Here is a 21459-nt window from a genome sequence, read left to right on the forward strand (position 1 = left end):
AATTTTACTCAAATGTACATTATGTCTGCAGGACTTTTGGTATTAAAAATAGGGCATGTAGGACACCGTTTTGGTATAGCGCCCATATAATGGTACCTCCTTATTTTCGGTATTTTGGTGATTCAAGCGACATTATTTACCGAAATTGTTTCAAGTTTGGTATTTGAAGTTTGTAATGGATACTGCAGCCTACGACAGAAAATTGTCTGTGCAGGTCCACGTTTTGGTATAGCCCCCATTCGGTATTTTGATGATTTTAGCGACATTATTTACCGGAATTGTTTCAAATTTGGTACTTGAAATTCCTAATGGATACTACAGCCTATGACAGAAAATTGTCTGTGTAGGTCCATGTCGTCGTATAGCCCCCATATAGCGGTACCTCCCGATATTCGGTATTTTGATGATTTTAGCGACATTGTTCACCGGAATTGTTTCAAATTTGATATTTGAAGTTCGTAATGGATACTACAGCCTATGACAGAAAATTGTCTGTGCAGGTCTACGTCGTCGTATAGCCCCCATATAACGGTACCTCACGATATTCGGTATTTTGATGATTTTGGCGACATTGTTCACCGGAATTGTTTCAAATTTGGTATTTGAAGTTCGTAGTGGATACTACAGCCTATGACAGAAAATTGTCTGTGCAGGTCCACGTCGTCGTACAACATAGCGGTACCTCCCGATATTCGGTATTTTGATCATTTTAGCGACATTATTCACCGGAATTGTTTCAAATTTGATATTTGATGTTCGTAATGGATACTACAGCAATGGCTTATGACAAATGTTACCTTCGTAGGATCATGCCGTCGTACATTTAACAGAATTTTTTTTTTTAAACTTTAACAGAACTTTTAAAGTATTTAAGTTTGTTTTGGAAATTGCCAAATTCGTTAAAAATAGTAAGGGGTATTAAAAGTTCGTCTCGGTCGAACGTACAGTTTTTTTACTAGTTTTTTCTTTTTTTTTTTGTAATATGCAAAAGGAATCGAGATAGACACATATTTCTTTTAGATGATATTCATAAAATCACATTCTGAATCGATATATGCAAGTCCGTCCGTCTGCCAACGTATGCAATATAAAAGTTCCATTGTTCGATTATGAAATTTCTCAAAGATCATTTGTTTGGCTCATTACTTTATTTTATTTTACACCAAATGCGTAATATACCGATAAAATTTAGCACGAACAATCGAATATATCCTGTAAATATGTTTGTTAAATTTGGTGGAAATCGGTTTAGATATAGCTATAGCTCCCATATGTATTTTATTCATCCGATTTCATATTTAAGTCTACACATTCGTAATATTCGCGCCCTAAAAATTATATTCGGTATAAGATTTCAGATACAGCCGACAAATATCCTTAACATCGGTCAGATTGTGATATAGCTTCATATCTACAATTTTGGCAGAGACTACCAAATTTAGAATCAGATATTTCAAATTTGTTAAAAATCGGTTAAGGTTTAGCCATAGCTCTCATATATATGTTTCATCCCATTTCACCCAAATCCGAATAATACACTCAATAGAAAAGATTTTCGGTGAGACACAAGAGATACAGAATCTAAAACTAGTTTTGTCGAAATCGGTTCAGATTTGGATACATCTGTCGTAATTAATACATCAAGGACGCTACATTTTTACAATTAAGTTGTTTTATCTGAATTTATATTTAAGTTTTCCTTAAATCATAACATTCACCCCATATCAATGATGTTTGGTGCGAGATGAAAATTTAACTCAACAAGCAATTCCGGGGCAATACCAACATCTTCCAGAGGATTCTTATGACAGTTTTTATGTAGCTTTTTATTACTAATTTTTTATTTCACTATTATTATTTTTCAGACATTATTATGTTTTTTTTTTTTTTTTGCTTATCTGATCTTATTTCCTCCTTATATAAAAATTGTATACCCTCTAAGGATAATACGTCGTTTGGACTCACTTGCACAACTCAAAACTCTCAACTTCGCGCAAATACACATTCTTACTGAGACTGTGCAAAACAAAAAATAGTTACATGGAAAATTCAGGATATTATGAAAGTAGAGGTAATATTAAAAGTTTACATAGCAAGGTAACCTAAATAGAGGGAGAAAGTTCCCCCTCTTCTACATTTCTTCAAATTTTTGGATTAAGATTTCTAAGAATCCGTTGATTCTAGGAATATAGTGTCTTCGCTTCTTTACCCTAAAGCTCGACAAAGGGGTATTTTTGGTGCTACATTGAAAATATGCTTAACAACTCCCTTCAAACGGGATAGTAGCAAGTTAAAATATTCTTAAATAAATATTTTATTATTATTATCAAATGAAATTATAAATCACCAAAGAAATTAAATCTCTATTTTCACTGTATATTAAAATAAAATTTGCATCCATGTTCTCAAGAAAACGGAAACATTCCCTTTTTTTATGAATTTTTCCTTTACCTATTTTGGAGATTACTATAAATCTCTGAAAAAAAATGTACATCTAGGTACAATAGTCTTTTTAAGCACATTATATTTGAAATGATTATTTGATTTTTAGATATTTAATTCGACCTTTATTATTATTTATTGTTACAAATGTAAATTTAATAAAAAACGAGCTCGAGGTCTTTGTTGTTGTTTAATTATTTATTATTTTCGATATTTCGTCCTCCAACGGAAGACATCATCAGGAACAATACTGTTTAAACATATAACAAAATTTTACAAAATATCGCCAAGCTTCGACGCCGACCTTGTGTTGTCGCCATCTGTTTTGTCACTGCAGCATTCTCTTATTGTATTTTGTTTATTATACCCTCCACCAAAAAAGGTATGGAGGGTATATTAACTTTGTCATTCCGTTTGTAACTCATCGAAATAATCATTTTAGACCCAACAAAGTATATATATTCTTGATCAGCGTAAAATTCTAAGACGATTTAGCCCTGTCCGTCCGTCTGTTGTAATCACGCTACAGTCTAAACGAATTAAGATAGGAAGCTAAAATTTTGCACAGATCTCTCTTTTGTCTGCAGGCAGGTCAAGTTCGAAGATGGGCTATATCGGTCCACGATATCGTATAGCCCCCATATAACGGTACCCCCCGAAATTCGGGATTTTGATGATTTTACCCACATTTTTCAACGGAATTGTCTGAAAATCCACACAAGGAGTTCCTTGTCGGTACTTTATACCTCGGCAGAGAATTGTCTATATAGGTCCACAATATCGTATAGCCCCCATATAACGGTACCCCCCGATATTCGGTATTTTGATGATTTTACCCACATTTTTCAACGGAATTGTTTTAAAATCCACACAAGGAGTTCCTTGTGGGTACTTTATACCTCGGTAGAGAATTATTTATATAGGTACACAATATCGTATAGCCCCCATATAACGGTACCCCCCGATATTCGGTATTTTGATGAATTTACCCACATTTTTGAACGGAATTGTCTGAAAATCCACACGAAGAGTTCCTTGTGGGTACTTTATACCTGGGCAGAGAATTATCTATATAGGTCCACAATATCGTATAGCCCCCATATAACGGTACCCCCCGATATTCGGTATTTTGATGATTTTACCCACATTTTTCAACGGAATTGTCTGAAAATCCACACAAGGAGTTCCTTGTGGGTACTTTATACCTGGGCAGAGAATTATCTATATAGGTCCACGATATCGTATAGCCCCCATGTAACGGTACCCCCCGATATTCGGTATTTTGATGATTTTACCCACATTTTTCAACGGAATTGTCTGAAAATCCACACAAGGAGTTCCTTGTGGGTACTTTATACCTCGGCAGAGAATTATCTATATAGGACCACAATATCGTATAGCCCCCATATAACGGTACCCCCCGATATTCGGTATTTTGAAGATTTTACCCACATTTTTCAACGGAATTGTCTGAAAATCCACACAAGGAGTTCTTTGTGGGTACTTTATACCTCGGCAGAGAATTATCTATATAGGTCCACAATATCGTATAGCCCCCATATAACGGTACCTCCCGATATTTGGTTTTTGATGATTTTACCCACATTTTTCAACGGAATTGTCTGAAAATCCACAAAAGGAGTCCCTTGTGGGCATTTTACCTCCTCATAATGAAGTGTCTATATAGGTCCACGATATCGTATATCCCCCATATAACTGTAACCTCCGATATTCGGTATTTTGATGATGTTAGCCACGCTTTTCAATGGAATTGTCTTAAAATCAACACAAGTAGTTCCTTGTGAGTACTTCACCCCCTGAGAGAGAATTGTCTATACAGGTCCGCGATATCGTATATCCCCCATATAACGGTACCTCCCGATATTCGGTATTTTATGATTTGACCCACATTTTTCATCGGAATTGTCTGAAAATCCACACAAGGAGTTCCTTGTGGGTACTTTATACCCCGGCAGAGATTTATTTATATAGATCCACGATATTGTATAGCCCTCATATAACGGTACCCCCGATGTTCGGTATTTTGATGTTTTTAGCCATATTTTTCAACGGAATGGTCACAAGGGGTTCTTTGTATACAAGGGGTTTTTTGTGAGCACTTTACCCACCGACAGAGAATTCTCTATATAGGTTAACGATAACGTATAGCTCCCATATAACGGTACCCCGCGATATTCGGTATTTTGATGATTTTAGCCACATTTTCCAATCGTATTGTCTGAAAATCCACACACGGAGTTCCTTGAGAGTACTTTACACGCAGATATAGATTTGTCTTTATAGGTCCACTATATCGTATATCCCCCCATATATCGGCACCTTCCTATATTAGATATTTTAAAGATTTTAAAAGAATTTTTATTGGATTTTATTTTTTTGAAAATTTTCTAATTCGTTCCAAATGGTGGAGGGTATTCAAAGTTCGGCCCGGCCGAACTTACTGCTTTTTTACTTGTTTTTCTAATCACATGTCTGTAACTCTGTGCTAGATTCTCTGTGTCTGTTTTGTAGTTTATTCGTTGTGATGTTGGAGTATTCATTATGTGTAGAGTTTCCAACATAAGTCGCTTTTGGTAGTTGTTCTCGCACTGTAGCACTCTCACTCTCTCTAATTCTGGATGATGTTGTTCGGTGGCACAGTGGGTAGAAAGTGCTGTTTTCTGTGTTGTTATTGATGATCTGTTTTTTATGTCTGATTTGTGTCCGGATAAACATGTTTTTAATTTGTTTTTTGTTGTCCCGATGTAATATTTTTGGCATTTTTCATTTTCGTTGCCGTTGCATTTTATTTTGTATATTAAATTCGATTTGTCCATAGTGTCTATTCTTGGTTTTAATTGAGTAAATAGTTTTTGTAACGTATTGTAGGTTTTTGGTGCAATTGTGTAATTGTTGTCTTCATAACATTTGGAGTTTTTAAAGCGTTCGGAAAGTCCGGGTATATAAGTGACCGATTTATAGCATTTATTTTGTTTTTCCGTAGTTTCTCGCTTTTTATTATTGTTATAGTATTGATTTATAAAAATATTTATGGTTTTTAAAGGGTAACTGTTTTTAGTCAATACTGATGTTATTTTCTTTATGTTTTCTGTATGAAATTCTTTGTCGCTAATATTTAACACGCGATTGATAAAGTTCGATGCAGTGTTCATTATTGTTGTCTTTGGGTGTTTCGAATGAAAATTGACTAATCTCCCCGTTGCCGTAGGTTTCTGGAACCAATTCGTCCGTATTGTGTTTTCTTTCCTTGTTATTAATAAATCTAAGTATGGAAGTCGGCCATTACTTTCTTTTTCTATAGTAAACTTAATGCGATGATCGTCGCTATTGAATGTTGTCAGTAAATTATTTATTGCGCTTGATTTAGTAATTCCAAAAAGGTCGTCAACGTATTTTGTCAGGATCTTAGGTCTAATATCACAGATTTCCATACATCTATCCAATAGTTCTTCCATCACAATATCGGCTACTATCGGAGATGCTGCGGATCCCATGGGAAGACCTTTCCTTTGTTGATTAAAGTTATTCTTATATCTAAAATAACGGTTATCACAGATGCAAAATTTAAGTATTTTTATAAATAAACTCTTTGAGATTTTTGTCATTGGTTCTAGCTCTTTCCATTTTTCTTCTATTATTTTCAATGCTAGTTCGACTGGAACGCTTAGGAAAAGGGAAACCACATCGAGTGAAAAGAAGCTCTCGTCATCCTGAATATTTGTTTCCTTTATTCGTTCTTTGAATTCTTTGGAGTTTTTTACATTATATTTTGAGTTAATCGTAAGTTGATTAAGTATGGACGTTATATACCTGCATCGTTTTGTTGAAGGTGCATTGATTGATAAGCATATGGGGCGGAGTGGATGCCCTTCTTTGTGAATTTTAGGTAAACCGTAAATTCTCGGGGCAACGGCCGTGTCTGTTTTCATATTTTTCTTTTCCCTTTCATTAATAAAACCATTTTTAAATAATTCGTCAACTAGTTCGTTGTTTTTCTTTTGTAGTTTGTTTGTAGGGTCCGAGCTTACTCGCTTATATGTCATTATGTAATTTACTATTATATCCATCTTTTTATCGTAATCTAATCTTTTCATGGCGACCGTTGTATTGCCTTTGTCTGCTTCACTGTTAAGTGATCACGTTTCCAATCCAAGTCAAAATCCCCCGTCATACTACATTTTTTTGGAAATCTGTCAGAGAAAGAATTATTGTACATGAAATTTCATTGTGAGTCTCTGAACAAAATAAATTTGTATATTCAATATGTACAATGTGAAAATATCATCAGTTTTTATACCCTACAACACTATGTGTTGGGGGTATTATAAGTTTGATTGGGCCAGAATTTATGTAACACCACGAAATATTGGTTTCCCATATAGGAAAGTATATATGGATCTTCCTAGCTCGCCGAGCTGAGTCGATCTAGCTATGTATGTCCGTCCGTCCGTCTGCCCGTCTGTCCGTCTGTCCATGTTAATTTGTAATCACTCTACAGGTCGCAATTATGACGATCTTCACGAAATTTAGAATGGAGGTGGGGCTAGGGTCAGAATAGAACCCTATTTCTTTTGGAGATGATCGCATAATATTTAGGGGTTGAAATGGACCAAAAACTGAAAAAATGTCGGATTTTTCAGTAGCTATACAGGTCGCAATTATAGACCAATCAACGCGGAACTTCGCATGTAGCTAGAGTTTAGGGCGGGGAAAAAGCCTACCAATTTGGGTGGTCATCGGATAATATTTAGCGGGTAAAATAGACCATATCTTTTGTGTTGAAAAAATTCAAAATTTTTCATTAAACCGCGAATATTTTAAATCCCGGCGAAATCAAAAAGCCATGACAAGGTTACTTCTGACCTTTACATTGATGTTAACATCCATCAAATCGGATATGTAGCAAAATATGTGCGATATATATGTCTATCAAAGAAGATATGCTTGAAAGATCTCTTATATGTCGAGAACGGCTGAACTGATTTCGACAGTTCTCATTAATTCCAAATGGCCTCTTGGCAGGAAAGAAAAAACGTCTAAAAAAGTTGCATAAAAATATCTCTCTAAAGATGAAAATATTGATTTAGTAATATTTTCTCATACTTTTTCAATTTTGTCATATTTTTGGCATATTTTTTCATTTTGAATGAAACATTTGGTAATATTTCTACAGCTAACAAAACTAAGTAGTTATTATATCAGGATATCATATACAGATCGCATTTATGGTCCGATCCTTATGAAATTTTGCATGGGGATAAGATGAGGGTCAGAATAGAAGCCTACTCTTTTTGGAGATAATCGCCATATATTTAGGGGTTGAAATGGACAAAAAAACTGCAAAATTGTCAGCAAGTCGTAATTATTGCTCGATCCTCACGCGCATTTGAATGGAGGTTACCGGACATTGCAAAAGCCAAATAGTTCTGGATGGCCATCCAAAAATATTCAATGTATGAAATAGTTTGCCAACTTTTGTAGACAAAATACGAAAATATCAATTCCAGTGACTTTTTGGAGAATTCACAAATACAGGAAAGACGCACTTCTGACTATTTCGTTAACGCTGATTTCGTTGAAGAATATTGTCAAATGTCTGTATCTCATATAGACGCGTTTCAGTCAAAAACCAATAATAAATGTTAATCTTTTGCCACTTCTGAGAGATTATAGGTCTTTGGGAAATATTGATTCCAGATCTTGGAAGACCATTTACGTGCAACATCTACCAATAAATTGGAAATGAGCAAATTAGTTTAAGTTCCTATTATTCGAAAATTAGAGAACGAAACCTGATGGTTTTCTTTTATTATTTGTCACAATATCTTGTGGAATTCTTTCGAGTATCTCGCCTATATAAACTGTATTATTTATTTTAGTGTTGTAGGGTATTCAACGGTCGCCCCGCTCGACTGTAGCCTTTGCTTACTTGTTGTTAATAAAACACCTTGTTTCTTTCTGGGAAATTTAGCACTTTTTCAATTCACTGCAAATGTTCTTATAATTTCACTGTACAATTGCCAGTCTGGGTTGTGAAAAAAATCAAAGAGAACTGGATAAAACTCGTTTGTAAATTAAAAACCAAACGATTTTCGTGTTCTTATCCCAAACATTTTAAGGCCCTAAAATAGTTTTGGTCATATACAATATCAATTAAATATAATAGAAGAAATTATTGTTTTTCCTTTTTAAGATGTATTTTATATTTCATTTATGTTTTAAACTTTTTGTATAAATGTTGACATTTTACATATATATTTTTGTATTTTTCTGTTTGTTTATTCAGTTGGAGAGTCACTTGTCAAAAAATGTTTGTTGTTTCCATTTTTCTGTCGAAATTCCAATTCGTGGACAAAAAGCGTACATCAGATGAGAGAGAAAACAAAATTTACTTGTGTTTGAATGCACATACGCCATTCAACATTATATCTTTCATTCATAATTTTCAGTCTTTCTAAAAAAGTATAAAATTTCATTAAATTTTTATACCCTCCATCATTCTATGGAGGGTATATTTATCTGTCATTCCGTTTGTAACTCCTCGAAATACTCATAATAGACCCTACAAAGTATATATATTCTGGATCAGCGTAAAATTCTAAGACGATCTAGTGATGTCCATCTGTCTGTCTGTCTGTTGTAATCTCGCATCTCTCGAACGAACTATGACAAACATTTTTGTATGCAGGTCCACGTCTTCGTATAGCCCCCATATGACGGTTTTCATTTAAGTGTTAGTTTTCGATTTTTTTTTTTTTATTCTTCAAGTTCTTTCGAAATGGTGGAAGGTATTAAATGTTCGGCCCGCTCTAGTGGTCAGAAGTGACCTATTAATGCATTTGTGATTTGGCTGGGATTAAAAATATTTACGGTTTAGTGGAAATTTTCGTATTTTTGTACCCTACACCATAAGGTGGTCAGGGTGTTATGTCTTTGTGCATTTGTTTGTAACAGGCAAAAGGAAACGAGATAGACCCATAGTCCCTTTTGATGATCTGCATAGAATCACATTCTGAGTCGATTTATACATGTCCGTCCGTCCATCTGTCCATGTATTTTTGTAGACAACGTACAGTACATTTATTGCCCGATCCAGAAAAAATGTTGCACAAATAAATTGTTTAACCCAAGGACGAACCCTATTGAAATTGGAGATAATCGGTCAAAATGTATGTAGAAATACGCCAATAAAAGATGAAACTACTTACAATTTATTACTAATAGTAACTTGTGTTTAATTTCATTGCTATTCAAAAAAAAAAAAAAAAAAAACTCTGGGGAGTTCTTGTCGTTGCCTCTCTCAAAGCATTCCCCCACTCCTCTAAGTTAAATAGGGGCTATTCCAAAAGTAGACCGACTCCAAAGTTCTCTATCAAATTGCAATAGGCCAACATTCTATTATTTTTAATGCTAATTTCATGTACTTTCGCACAAAGTCCTATAATATCAACAAACAAAAAAAATTAAAAAAGGAACTGTGTTACTTTAAATTACGAATCGGGTTAATTCGTGTACATAATTCTGAGAACGAACAACGTAATTGAAAGTGCGATGAGAAAATAGCATTAGGGTCAGACTTAAAGCCTATTGTTTTTGAACATGTACATTTAGGGGTTAAAATGGATCAAAAAATTGAAATTTTCTGACTTTCCAGTCGCTCTGCAAGTCACAATTGAAAACCAATCGACACGGAATTTCGTTTAAAAAGATAAGTAAGGCAGGGAAGAAGTTTAGCACTTTGAATGACAATTGGATTATATTTAGCAATAAATTGGACCACGACTTTCGTGTGAAATAGTTTGAACACCAAACAATACTACGGATTGGGTAAATATTGAGCAAATGCTCCTGGTCAAGGGCTCTATGACATTATTTCAAAAACGAAATCTTCGAAAATGGATTTGGATATAAGGGGGCTTCCAACATATTGTAGTGTCGGCCCGCGCGACTATAGCTTTTGCTTACTTGTTTATATTTTATGTTTGAAATTTTTAAATCATTGTCACTATAAATACGTACCCCCATCATTGATACCCTTACTGTATACGATTTCAATCGATCACGTAGCGAAATAATCTTTTTTCCAGAAGTATATGCAAATATGTTTGAAAAATTGTCATTTCAGTCTAGGCCGCTATGCCTACGTAATTGGTATTGTGTGCACTGATAGATTGAATTATATTTTATCACGTATGTAGTACTATACAAAATTGTTTCGCTATCATCCGATCTTTAACATTACTCATTTAAATTTAATAAAAGAAAACTATGATATGGACTACGATTTGTTCACCCTATTCTATTTGATAACAAAAAACTAAAATCTTTTCCAAAGAAATATATAAAAATAAAATATTTATTAAAATTACGTTAACATGTTAAAATTATGCATTTTAATTAAAACCTTCAACTTTGACATTTAACATTTCACCACATTCAAAACTATTTGCCACCTTTTGATTCACGCTAAATGAAAAAAAAAGATTTATCAAAACAACACTTGAACCACGGAGGGAAAGTTCATTATCACCATGTCAACAGGGCAGGGTACAAAGTGTCTAATAAACTTACCGGCCAAACAAAATGTGTTTACCAATAGCCTACAATGTGTTGTTGTTGTTGGCAATTATTGTCGCTGTGCGAACATATTCCAATTCCAAAATTGTTATTAATGGGGTTTTCGGGTTCATTGTAGATAGTTAGTTTTCTAATAAAGCATACGCATGGGTAATAAACGCACATACCTACGAATAAATATACACATGGTCCCGTCTGTTTTGAGTGTTTATTCAAGTGCGTTTGTTGTTCTTTTGCGAAACACTGATTCAAGGACATTGCTGTATAATGTTTTAGCAATAAAATAAATGATTTTAGCCCCATACATGTATGCTGTGACCAAATTTTAATTTGAAGCAATAAAGCAGCGTGCCACATGTTGTACGTGCCACATGTTGCATACCATCATTATTTAATATTCGACAGAAACAAATTTTCATTTAATGACATTGTTAGCGGGAGGAATGGGTTTTGCAAATAATTATGATGATTTATAGCAAAAGTTTTATAGCGGAGAATCAATTAAAATTTTAAATGAGGATGCGTAATGTAGACATGACTTACTACATAGTGTGGCTGAGAAACAGAGTATTCTTGATATTGAATATGTTAAATAGATTGTTGTACCTGAAATTTGTGGAAAAGCAAGTAATCTTTTTTATATACATTCTGCCATAAATAATCATTTAATTATATTAAATTCACGATAAGCATATGATTCTAAGATATTTTATACACACCTATCTGGTTGTCTGTGAGAGATCACTTTACCTTTTGACTAACAAGATGACTAAAATGGTTTCATGACTTCAAGTTTTAAGGGATTAAAAATGGGATAATTCGGTATGTAGGGTTCCTATTAAGTTTATCATTTGTTTGTAAGTGCCTCGAAGATTTATCAAAACCGTATTGAAATTTAGTGCTTCGAAGATTTATCATAACCGTATTGGAATTTAGAACTCTTAGCAAACAAATAATGTTTTGTAAGAAATTGTTAGAGTTGCTTTCGAAAATATTTTCCAATGTTTTCATTTCATCGTGGTATAGAGTATCCAAATATCGGCTTAGACAAAGTTTGTGTCAGTGTTGGGTTATTCAAGATGGAATCTGATATCCTGAAAATACTATTGACGATTAGAAGAAATACAACATCAAGATATTGGTTCTACCAGTTTTCGAGACAGACGTACTGAGTTAGAAAAATTGGCAAGCAGGTTCTTCTTAGGTTCAACATATATAAGAGCACGACAGTGTCAGCATTGTTACGGATCCTTATAAACCGAAAAACTCATTACAGGGTAATGTAAACTAGATAAGAGTTCCGTGGGTTGTTAGAAAACGCCAAAGACACAACCACATAGAGTGACAAAAGGCTATTCAACTTTCAAGAACCTACAATAGTAACAGGAATATGTAATTTTACAGTACAAAGATATCTAAATGTATTACGTAGATCTGAAGCACTGTTTTAATGTCCGAGGTCTTCCAAAATGTTTGTGTGCCCAAGGCTTTAATATACCCTCCGGAATATTTTCGAGATAATATTCGACATTTATTCTGATGCCACGGTCGATGAATACGAGCGGAGAACGACCAGCAGTTGTTAGGGCGGCCCACACCATCACCATGGCCGGCGCATGAGTTCCGGTGGCCAACCGAAGGTGCACATTTTCAGCTGACCGATAATTTTGTTTGTTTACAAACTGCTGGACAACGAATGTTTACTCATCGGAAAAACCAAATTCGGCAGTTCTCCACTTTCGGCCAAGCGAAGCAACTCTTTAGCTCTTTTGAGTCTAAAATACAATATTAACAGGAATATGTAATTTTATAGTACAAAGATCTAAATGTATTACGTATTAAGAAACACTTATGGCATTGACCATTCACATTAGGACTAGTGAGTACATTAATATCCTTCAGAATCTCCTAAGAGATCTGCCGAATTATGCCCAACTGCAATGAACTTTGAACAACATTTTTAGTTAAATTTTCGAAAAGAACATATTTAAGACGAGATGCCTCTGATGGGCACGTTAATGTATTGTATACGGACGGGCGTTTCAGTTATTTTCTTAGAGGAAGCCAACGTATCTGCCAGAATAAAATTTTCGGAGACCTGTAACAGAGGTTCTGGTCCATTTAAAAGCTTGCATTATTCTCAATCATCATTGTGTATCAACCTCTATTCTTGAAATTAAACCAGTAAAACAAAAGATTGATGGCCGAATATATGATATCTTACATTAGTATGCAGATTAAGTAGAGATTCGGGTAAAAAATAAACATCTGGACAGTTTTGTGAATATACCAACCATGGACCTGTTTTGACAACCTATCATAGCTTTACACCTCTCGTATCAAATAAAGTTGTTATGTATTGTATGGTAAAACTTTCATAAGGATTTTATTAAAAAATATATATCAGAGCAATAGATATATGGGAACAGAGTTTCGCCAAATGAAAAATTCGGATGATAGTGTAAAAATCCATCCAACTTCGGGTGATATTAAATATTTGGTGCACAATAACCGTGAAATCAGAAGCCATCTCGACAAAAATGTTGGAGAGGTATTTCTGAACTGTATGAGATATATCTTGTTGAGTGCATATTACGAAAGTGAGGGAACACGGAATCCGATGAAATATATACAGCGTGAGATAAAAAAACTGCAACAAAGTCAAACGCCATAATTTTTTTTAAATTTTATTGAATGAAAGCAGAAAATAGCATCTAATTTCAGAATAAGTTTAGATTTGTTTGAATTGGTGATCTTTGGCACGAATTATGGCCTTCAAACGATCATTGAAACCATCACACGCTGCCCGAATGTTGATCTGCGACATTTTGGTACATTCCAGGCGAAGCGCTTGCTTAGTGCCAACTTTGCTTTCCAAAATACTCCAGACCCAATAGTCCAACGGATTGGTATCCGGAGATTTTGGTGGACATTGTGCGCTGGAAATGAAGCGAGGAACCTCATTTTGTAACTATTCTTGGGTTGCGCGTGCTGAGTCCTATTGGAATGTCCGAGGTCAGCGGTCAAAATGTTTGCGTGCCCAATTCTTTAATACACCCTCCAGAATATTTTTGAGATAATATTCGGCATTTATTCTGATGCCGCGGTCGATTAATTCGAGCGAAGAGCGGCCATCGGCTGTTATGGCGGCCCACACCATCAATATGACCGGCACCTGATTTCTAGTAGCCAACCGTAGGTGCATCACTATCGCACTTACATGCTTGAATTCCACCACGAATAACATTTTTTTCTGGAAAATTATCACCAAAATGCTTTTGTACGCTTATAAATAATATAATGAGCTGTCACTGGAATAGTTTTAACAGCTGTCGGAGGTGTGGCTTAGAAATTACAGCAGTCTGAAATTGATTGCAGTTTTTTTATCTCACCCTGCACAGTGGTGTAATACTTACTTATTTTTCTAGCTAACATCATATTTTTTCATTTATTATTGGTACACTTGGACGCAAAAAACATAATTCATCCGGGAATAGCCAGGTCGTAAGTCAAAGAACATTTCGATACGTAACATATACAGCAAATCAGAAGTCAAATATTAAAAGGTAAAATAAACTTTAAGTACCCTCTACCATATGGAATGAATTTTGAAATTTTCAAAAAAAAAATCCGATAAAAATTATGTTAAAATTTTAAAAATACCCAATATAGCCATTATATTGAGATCTTTACGAAGACGTGGGCCTGCATAGGTAACTTTTGTCATAAGCCGTAACAATATGCAAATACGAAACTTAAAAAAAATCCTGTGAATAATGTAGCTAAAAGCATGAAAATACCAAATGTATAGGAAGGTACCGTTTTATCGGGGCTTTGCGAAGACCTGGACCAGCATAGACAATTTTCTGTCGTATACTGTATTTCTTTAATTCTTTGGTTCCTCTTCTATTGAGCTTACGATCTCGCCACTTGGGTAAAAAATGTTTTTTATCATAGAAGTTATTTTTAAAATAACTTCTGGGGAGAATATCCCAGACAAAAAACAAGGGAACTGATGAGGATTGGTGGCTCTTTCCGAAACCTAGGTATTCCCTGCCTTACCCCCTGGTAAACATTACCATCGTTCTCCACTAATAAACAAACGTTGTTTTTATAAAAACAACAATAAAGGGATAAAGCCTAAACATTTTGCAACAACAGTGATTACATATATATACATTGTTATATCTAGAAGTTTTATTTCGATGAGTAACGAACAGAATGACGAACTTAAAATACCCTCCATAAGGTGTAGTAACATGTTTAATATATTTTATTTCATATTTCCTGTGTGAGTAATCAACATTCATTCAGAAGACTAGGCCCATCTACCGGTCGTCTGCCTGGCTGCTGCGCACTATAACTCTGGAGGAGTGTAATGGTATCGTTGTAAATCGTAATAGTTTCGAATTCAAAGATAGACCACATTTGTCCACTCCCATCTTACAAACACCAATTGGAAAATATCAAAAAATATAAATCTTGTTTAGTTTAAATTTAGCACATCACATTATTTATATGCAACTTAGGTCTTATGCGAAAATCGACAATGCCAACAAATTCAAATGGTAACGTTTTTATTTTACATTTTACATTAGTTCCAAAATACCAAAATCATTACAATATCAGGAAATACATTTTTATTTTTATATAATTTTATTCGTCAACATATCTGATGTACATATTGAATGTAATCAATTAATGATATTTTTACTTCTTGAACTTTGATTTCATCTTTTGAAAAGAGACATATATCCACTTTTCTGAAATATATATGTACATAAATTGATCATAATAAAGTTTACACAACAAGGTGTTGAGTAGTGGCCTGATTCGAAAATGCATGTGTCTGTAATTAAAGCTATCCTGGAATTCATTTCAAAATAAAAAAAACATTCACCACAGAAACACCAAATTTCAATGATGCAACAAACTGTCATGGCATGGAAATTTTTGGATAAATGGATGCGGTTTTCCTTGTGGACGAATGTTATGAATGCATGAAAAGAAAGAAATCAGGTTTCTGTCTTAAGTCTTTTGTTTTTCTTTTTCTATTTCTTTCAGTCATCCGAGCGTATTTTTTTGGAACCCAAAGTGCTTGTACCAATGGTAAATTTTTGTTCGTTTTTGACAAATTTGCACAAAATAAAATCATCTAGCCGTTGAACACCAACATATACGCGAGCATGCAATTGTACTATATCGAATCAATTGATGTACTTGCCGGGTGGGTTAGTATGTGCACAGTCTTGTATCCATTTGTAGCTTTAATGTCTTGTGGCTTTGCTTAACTGTATGTATCTGTGTATGTACGTTTATATTACAACACTTGTAAACCTCTTAACATAAAACATGACACATGCTCCAACAAACACACACATGCACACCTGCATTTTGACGCACTCGACAATAATTTGTATCCAAGGAAACTGTCTAAGCAAATTTTGGGAATGAAAAAATAAAAAAACTTAATATACATAAATAAACAAACAAACAAAAAGACGTTAAAAGTAGGCAAAAAATTAAAAATATTTTATTAAGAGCAGACAGAGATGAGGTTGTAAACTACAATCATCAACAACAACAATAACAAACTCAACAAGTCATAAAGATCATCATTTATGGTAGCGGGAGCGCAGTTGTACGGGGCCTACTTTATAATTAGTTTTCAATATTTATTTATTTTATTGAGTCATGAAATAATTGCATTGAAATAAAATGTAATTAGACTCATGTAGGTCTATTCGCATAGCGTAAATTAGGAATCGATTTCATGAGAATAATAATAAAACGTTGATACAGTTTATGGCGTTGGAATTGTATTCTTTAAATAAACAAATTTTTAGAAGTTATTTCATTTCGATATTCACAAAATCGTAATCAATACAAATAATTAATTAATTATTATTTTCGTTTCCAAGACTTGTTTTCTAGAATTGTTTTAATAACAATTCCGAAAATTTCTGTATTTACTGCTATTTGAAACATTTGTATTGTTAGCTTTAATATCTTACAATTGTTTTAATTTTTTCATTAATTTTCGTTATTATAGGATTATTTTCACAGTAAAGCCAATCCAAATGCATTATCCTCAAAGACTCAAAATTTATGTTGCAGTCACTGATTGCTACCAACATCATGATTTGATCCAGTCAAAGGGAATGGTCACTTTGCTTTTAGAGTTTTTGATATGACGACTTTGGTGAAAAGTAAGCTCTTTTAGTGTCGAGCATCACACTCACTTATTATTTTTGGAGATTTGGTGTTAAACATGTTAAACTTCTGTGGTGCGGTATTTCTTGATCTCTAATTTTATCACATTTGCTGGCATTTTTAAATTCTCACTTCACGTGGTGAAAAGTATGACCGTCGAATTTTATAAAATGTTCATGTTAATATCAGTATCTCAAGACGTTGCAGATTTCTAAAATGTACTGGTATATAATACTGTGTACTACAGAAAATGGAAAATTGGAACATCGATTTACATCAACATATCTTCAAGTAAAATATGCTATTCTTGTAGTTGGTCAACTTTCAGTGTGCAAGGAATATATATATAGACTCATATATATGATCTGATTTTTCCTAAACTCTAACCTCATGCGAGATTTCGTATCCTTTGGTTTTTATTGGTGACCTTTATAACGGCTGCAAAATCAGGAACATTTTTAGTTGTTGGTCCATTTCAACCCCTAAATATATTGCGGACATCTTTGAAAACAATAGGCCTAGTTCTTAAGAGCCTAACTCTACCCTAAAATTTTCGTGAGGACCGGACGATAATGGCAATCTGTTTATAATAACCCCACCCTGTAAGGTGAAAAAATATTACAAAATATACTCTTAAATATTTTAAGTCAAATTGAAAAAATCGCATGCGATAAAAATATGAAAAAATAAAAAAATACTACAAAATCTTTATTGGTATATTTTTAGCTGATTTTTTTCGATTTTCTTCTTTTATGCCAAGAGGGTATTCGGAATTGACAAAATTTGTCAAAATCGGTCCAGCCATTCTTGAGATATAAGCATTCTAGCTACCATACCCTTCCTTGGTATGTATACATTGTATATATTTCGCTATATATCTCCGATATATTTACTATCGGCATCTATGTAACGGTCAGAATTGACCTGTTCGTCTATTTCTGAATTCGCCGCGATTAAAAATATTCGCGGTTTAATAGATTTGATTTGACTTTAACACAAATGTCATGATCTATTTCACCCACTAAATATTACCCGACGACCATCAAAATTGGGAGTCTTCTGCCCAGCCCTAAGCTCTAGCCTCATGCCAACTTCCGCGTCGAGATCCTGTCATAAGCTGTAGTATCCATTACGAACTTAAATACCATATTTGAAACAATTCCGATGAATAATGTAGCTAAAATCATCAAAATCCCGAATATGGGGAGGTACCGTACCGGTATGGGGGCTGTACCAAAACCTGGACTCACATGACCCATTTTCAATACCAGAAGTCCTGCAGACATAATATACATTTGAGTAAAATTTTATCAATTTACTTAATTTTGTTCGGAAGCTAGAGTGATTTCCACAGATAGACAGGCGGACGGACATCTCTTAAACGACATATAATTTTATGCTGATCAAGAATATATATACTTTATGAGGTCTAAAATGTGTACTTCGAGGTATTACAAACGGAATGACAAAGTTAATATACCCTCCATATTATGGTGGAGGGTTAAAAATCACCTAATATTCAACATTAAAGGGGCCTCAGTATTTTCTGTTAATCTACTCACTTTAATTACAAATCCGCCTGTGAATATGCGCCACACACTAAATTTAGACGCGTGCCATAAACACACTCATTAACGTGTGTTTGTTCGATTTTCAGTTTGTACATGTGTGTGAGTCTAAATTTTCAAACATTTTTCGCTTTGTGGTGGCACGGTAAACAGATTTTCTTTAAAAGACGCTGATTTTGGTGGAAAATCGTTCAAATGCTTTTTAGACATTAAACGATCAACAACATCTTTAAAACGACTCAATTGAGTATGAACTCAATTTAAAAAGACAGAAAACGAAACTAAAATATTAAAGTCTCAATATTAAGAGATTTTGAGTGTTGGCTCCCCTCATTCCAAAAGTGTTGTAAAGAAAGTGAAAAGAAAACACACAGAAAAAGACTCACTCGAAAAAGCTTGGGATAGGTTGAGCAAAGTGAAATACCAAAAACATAATTTAAGCCCAATCATTGTTGCGATCATATGCCGCCGGTTTGAAACGGTAAAAGTCGTAACGACAACGTCAAACGTAACGGACGTGTTGGTAAGCGCGTAGACGTCGAACAAAAGAAACGAATAATTGTCGATAGTTAAACGGAAATTACAAAAAGAAGCGCAACAGAGAAAAATTAAAAAATAAAGCAAATATAAATTTAACCAAAAATCAAGCCACAACACAGAGCAAACACAATGAAGGTGAGTATTTGGAACAGGATACTGCAAAAGAAACGGACAGAAAATCCGAGAAATAAATAAAAAACCAATTGATAAAGACCAAGGAAATACCAAGGTGCAAAATAATTGTTTAAACAATCCCTATTCCCAATGTCTGATCATGGATACCAAGAAAAATCAGTGAAAGTGAAATGGTGATAATGATGTTTTAAATAAATAACACGACAATGACATTGTGCGTATGTCACGAATGTTTTTATTTACTTTAACTAAAAACTAAACAAACTGTTTATGCTGCCAACTTGATGAAGAAAAGTGACAAAAAATCAAATTCATAGAAGAAAAAGAAATGAAATAAAAATCCAGAAAGAGAGACCACAAAACTTAAAACTTTTGTTATTGACTTAAGCGAAAATTGAAAATAATCATTGATTTTCTGTTTCCATTCAACATTTTGCCAACATTCATTTCATGGCTGAAAAACAAGTTCAAGTGCATTATTATGTTGTTGAGGTTTTCCATTTCCTTTTGCCTCTTTCTCCTCTTCCTCTTCGGTGGCAAAAATGAAAGAAACAAAAAAAAAACAAGAAATTGCAACTCCATTAAATATGGATTTTATAATGGACGAGTTTTGGTCAGGTACATCAACCCGTTTTGTTGCATTCACCATCATCATCGTTATTATCATGAAGTGAACGCAATGGTATTGGGGTTTGCTCTCTGTTTTGTCTTCTGTCTACCACTTTCCGTTTCATTCGGCCACTCAACAACAACAAATATCAACGTGAATGTGTAGTTCAAATGGACGTGAGTGGTTTAGAAATTATGTAATGCTACCAATTCCAGCTCAGTTGTTAGCCGATGGAGAAGAGACCCTCCGATAAGCCAATGCAATCGAATTTCATGACTAAAAATTTATGCAAAATAAAAAAAAAAAACAAACAAAAACTTCCGAAATATTTCAACAAAAGAAGACCAACAAAGCGTCAGACGCATAGTGTGCAAATAAAAAATTAAATAAACACCGGTTTTAATGTTGCAATATTGAATGAAATACCCAAAAGTGATTCCAAATCCGTTACTAACAACAGATGATTCAGATTATGATCATTGATTGAAATCATCAGCTGTATTGTTTTTGATTTCCCGCCTTAAAACTAGTTCGTCTTTATAGCTTCCATTCGATATATGACATCAATAAAATGTAAAAAAGGTGTATCTTAATTATATTAATTTCAGTATTATAAAAGTTTTGAATTTGAAATATAAAACCTAAAAATAAAATAAAATATATCTCAAAAATGGAAAATGTTTCGAATGGATCGAACGTATTTCTATTAAAACTTTTGCTATATTGCTACAATTTGGTATTATTACATGATCGAGCAAATGTCGAATGACAATTTATTATGAATTCTTATTACCTTCACAAAATACTCAGGATGTCACATTATTTAAAAACTGAAAAATATCATCAAATTTCAACTTATAAATGATCCTGCATAAATTACCCATCAACTAAACAGCTAATTAAGTACGTTTTAACCCAACAATTCGTAACACAGAGAAATAATGTCTCTGGCTCCGAATTTGAAGTGAACGTCCGTCTGGTGCAAAATCAATCAATATTTGCCCAATTAGACAGATATATCGGACTCAACTAAGTATTGACTACCCATTTTTTTACGCATACTGAATAATGGAGAGTATAGGACAGGATATAGTTGGTTTAAATGGCGTATGTTGCAACTTCCATAGCTTTAATAATGGTATTTCGCATGAAATTTCTTAGTTCAATTAAAGTAGATTTTGAGCGTGCACATTACAAAACAAGAAAAAAGCTGTACGTTCGGCCCTCCACCATTTGGAACGAATTTGGCAATTTTCAAAAACAATAAAATCCGTTAAAACTTCTGTTAAAATCTTAAAAATAAATCTTAATCATAAATAATAAAAATGTTGATAAAATCAAAATACCGAATAT

General features: G+C 33.8%; 1 protein-coding gene across 1 annotated transcript in view; it reads left to right on the top strand.

Moving 5' to 3' along the window:
• Positions 1–19015: 19015 nt before the first annotated feature.
• Positions 19016–21459, top strand: part of LOC101890838 (uncharacterized) — a 39709-nt gene continuing 37265 nt past the window's right edge. Inside the window, exon 1 of the mRNA XM_011294735.3 lies at positions 19016–19496. Within this exon, the coding sequence (XP_011293037.1) occupies positions 19491–19496 (6 nt within the window). The 5' untranslated portion in view covers positions 19016–19490. The remainder of the gene's footprint in view (positions 19497–21459) is intronic.

The sequence above is a fragment of the Musca domestica genome, unplaced genomic scaffold, assembly GCF_030504385.1.
Source record: "Musca domestica strain aabys unplaced genomic scaffold, Musca_domestica.polishedcontigs.V.1.1 4, whole genome shotgun sequence".
NCBI lineage: Eukaryota > Metazoa > Arthropoda > Insecta > Diptera > Muscidae > Musca > Musca domestica.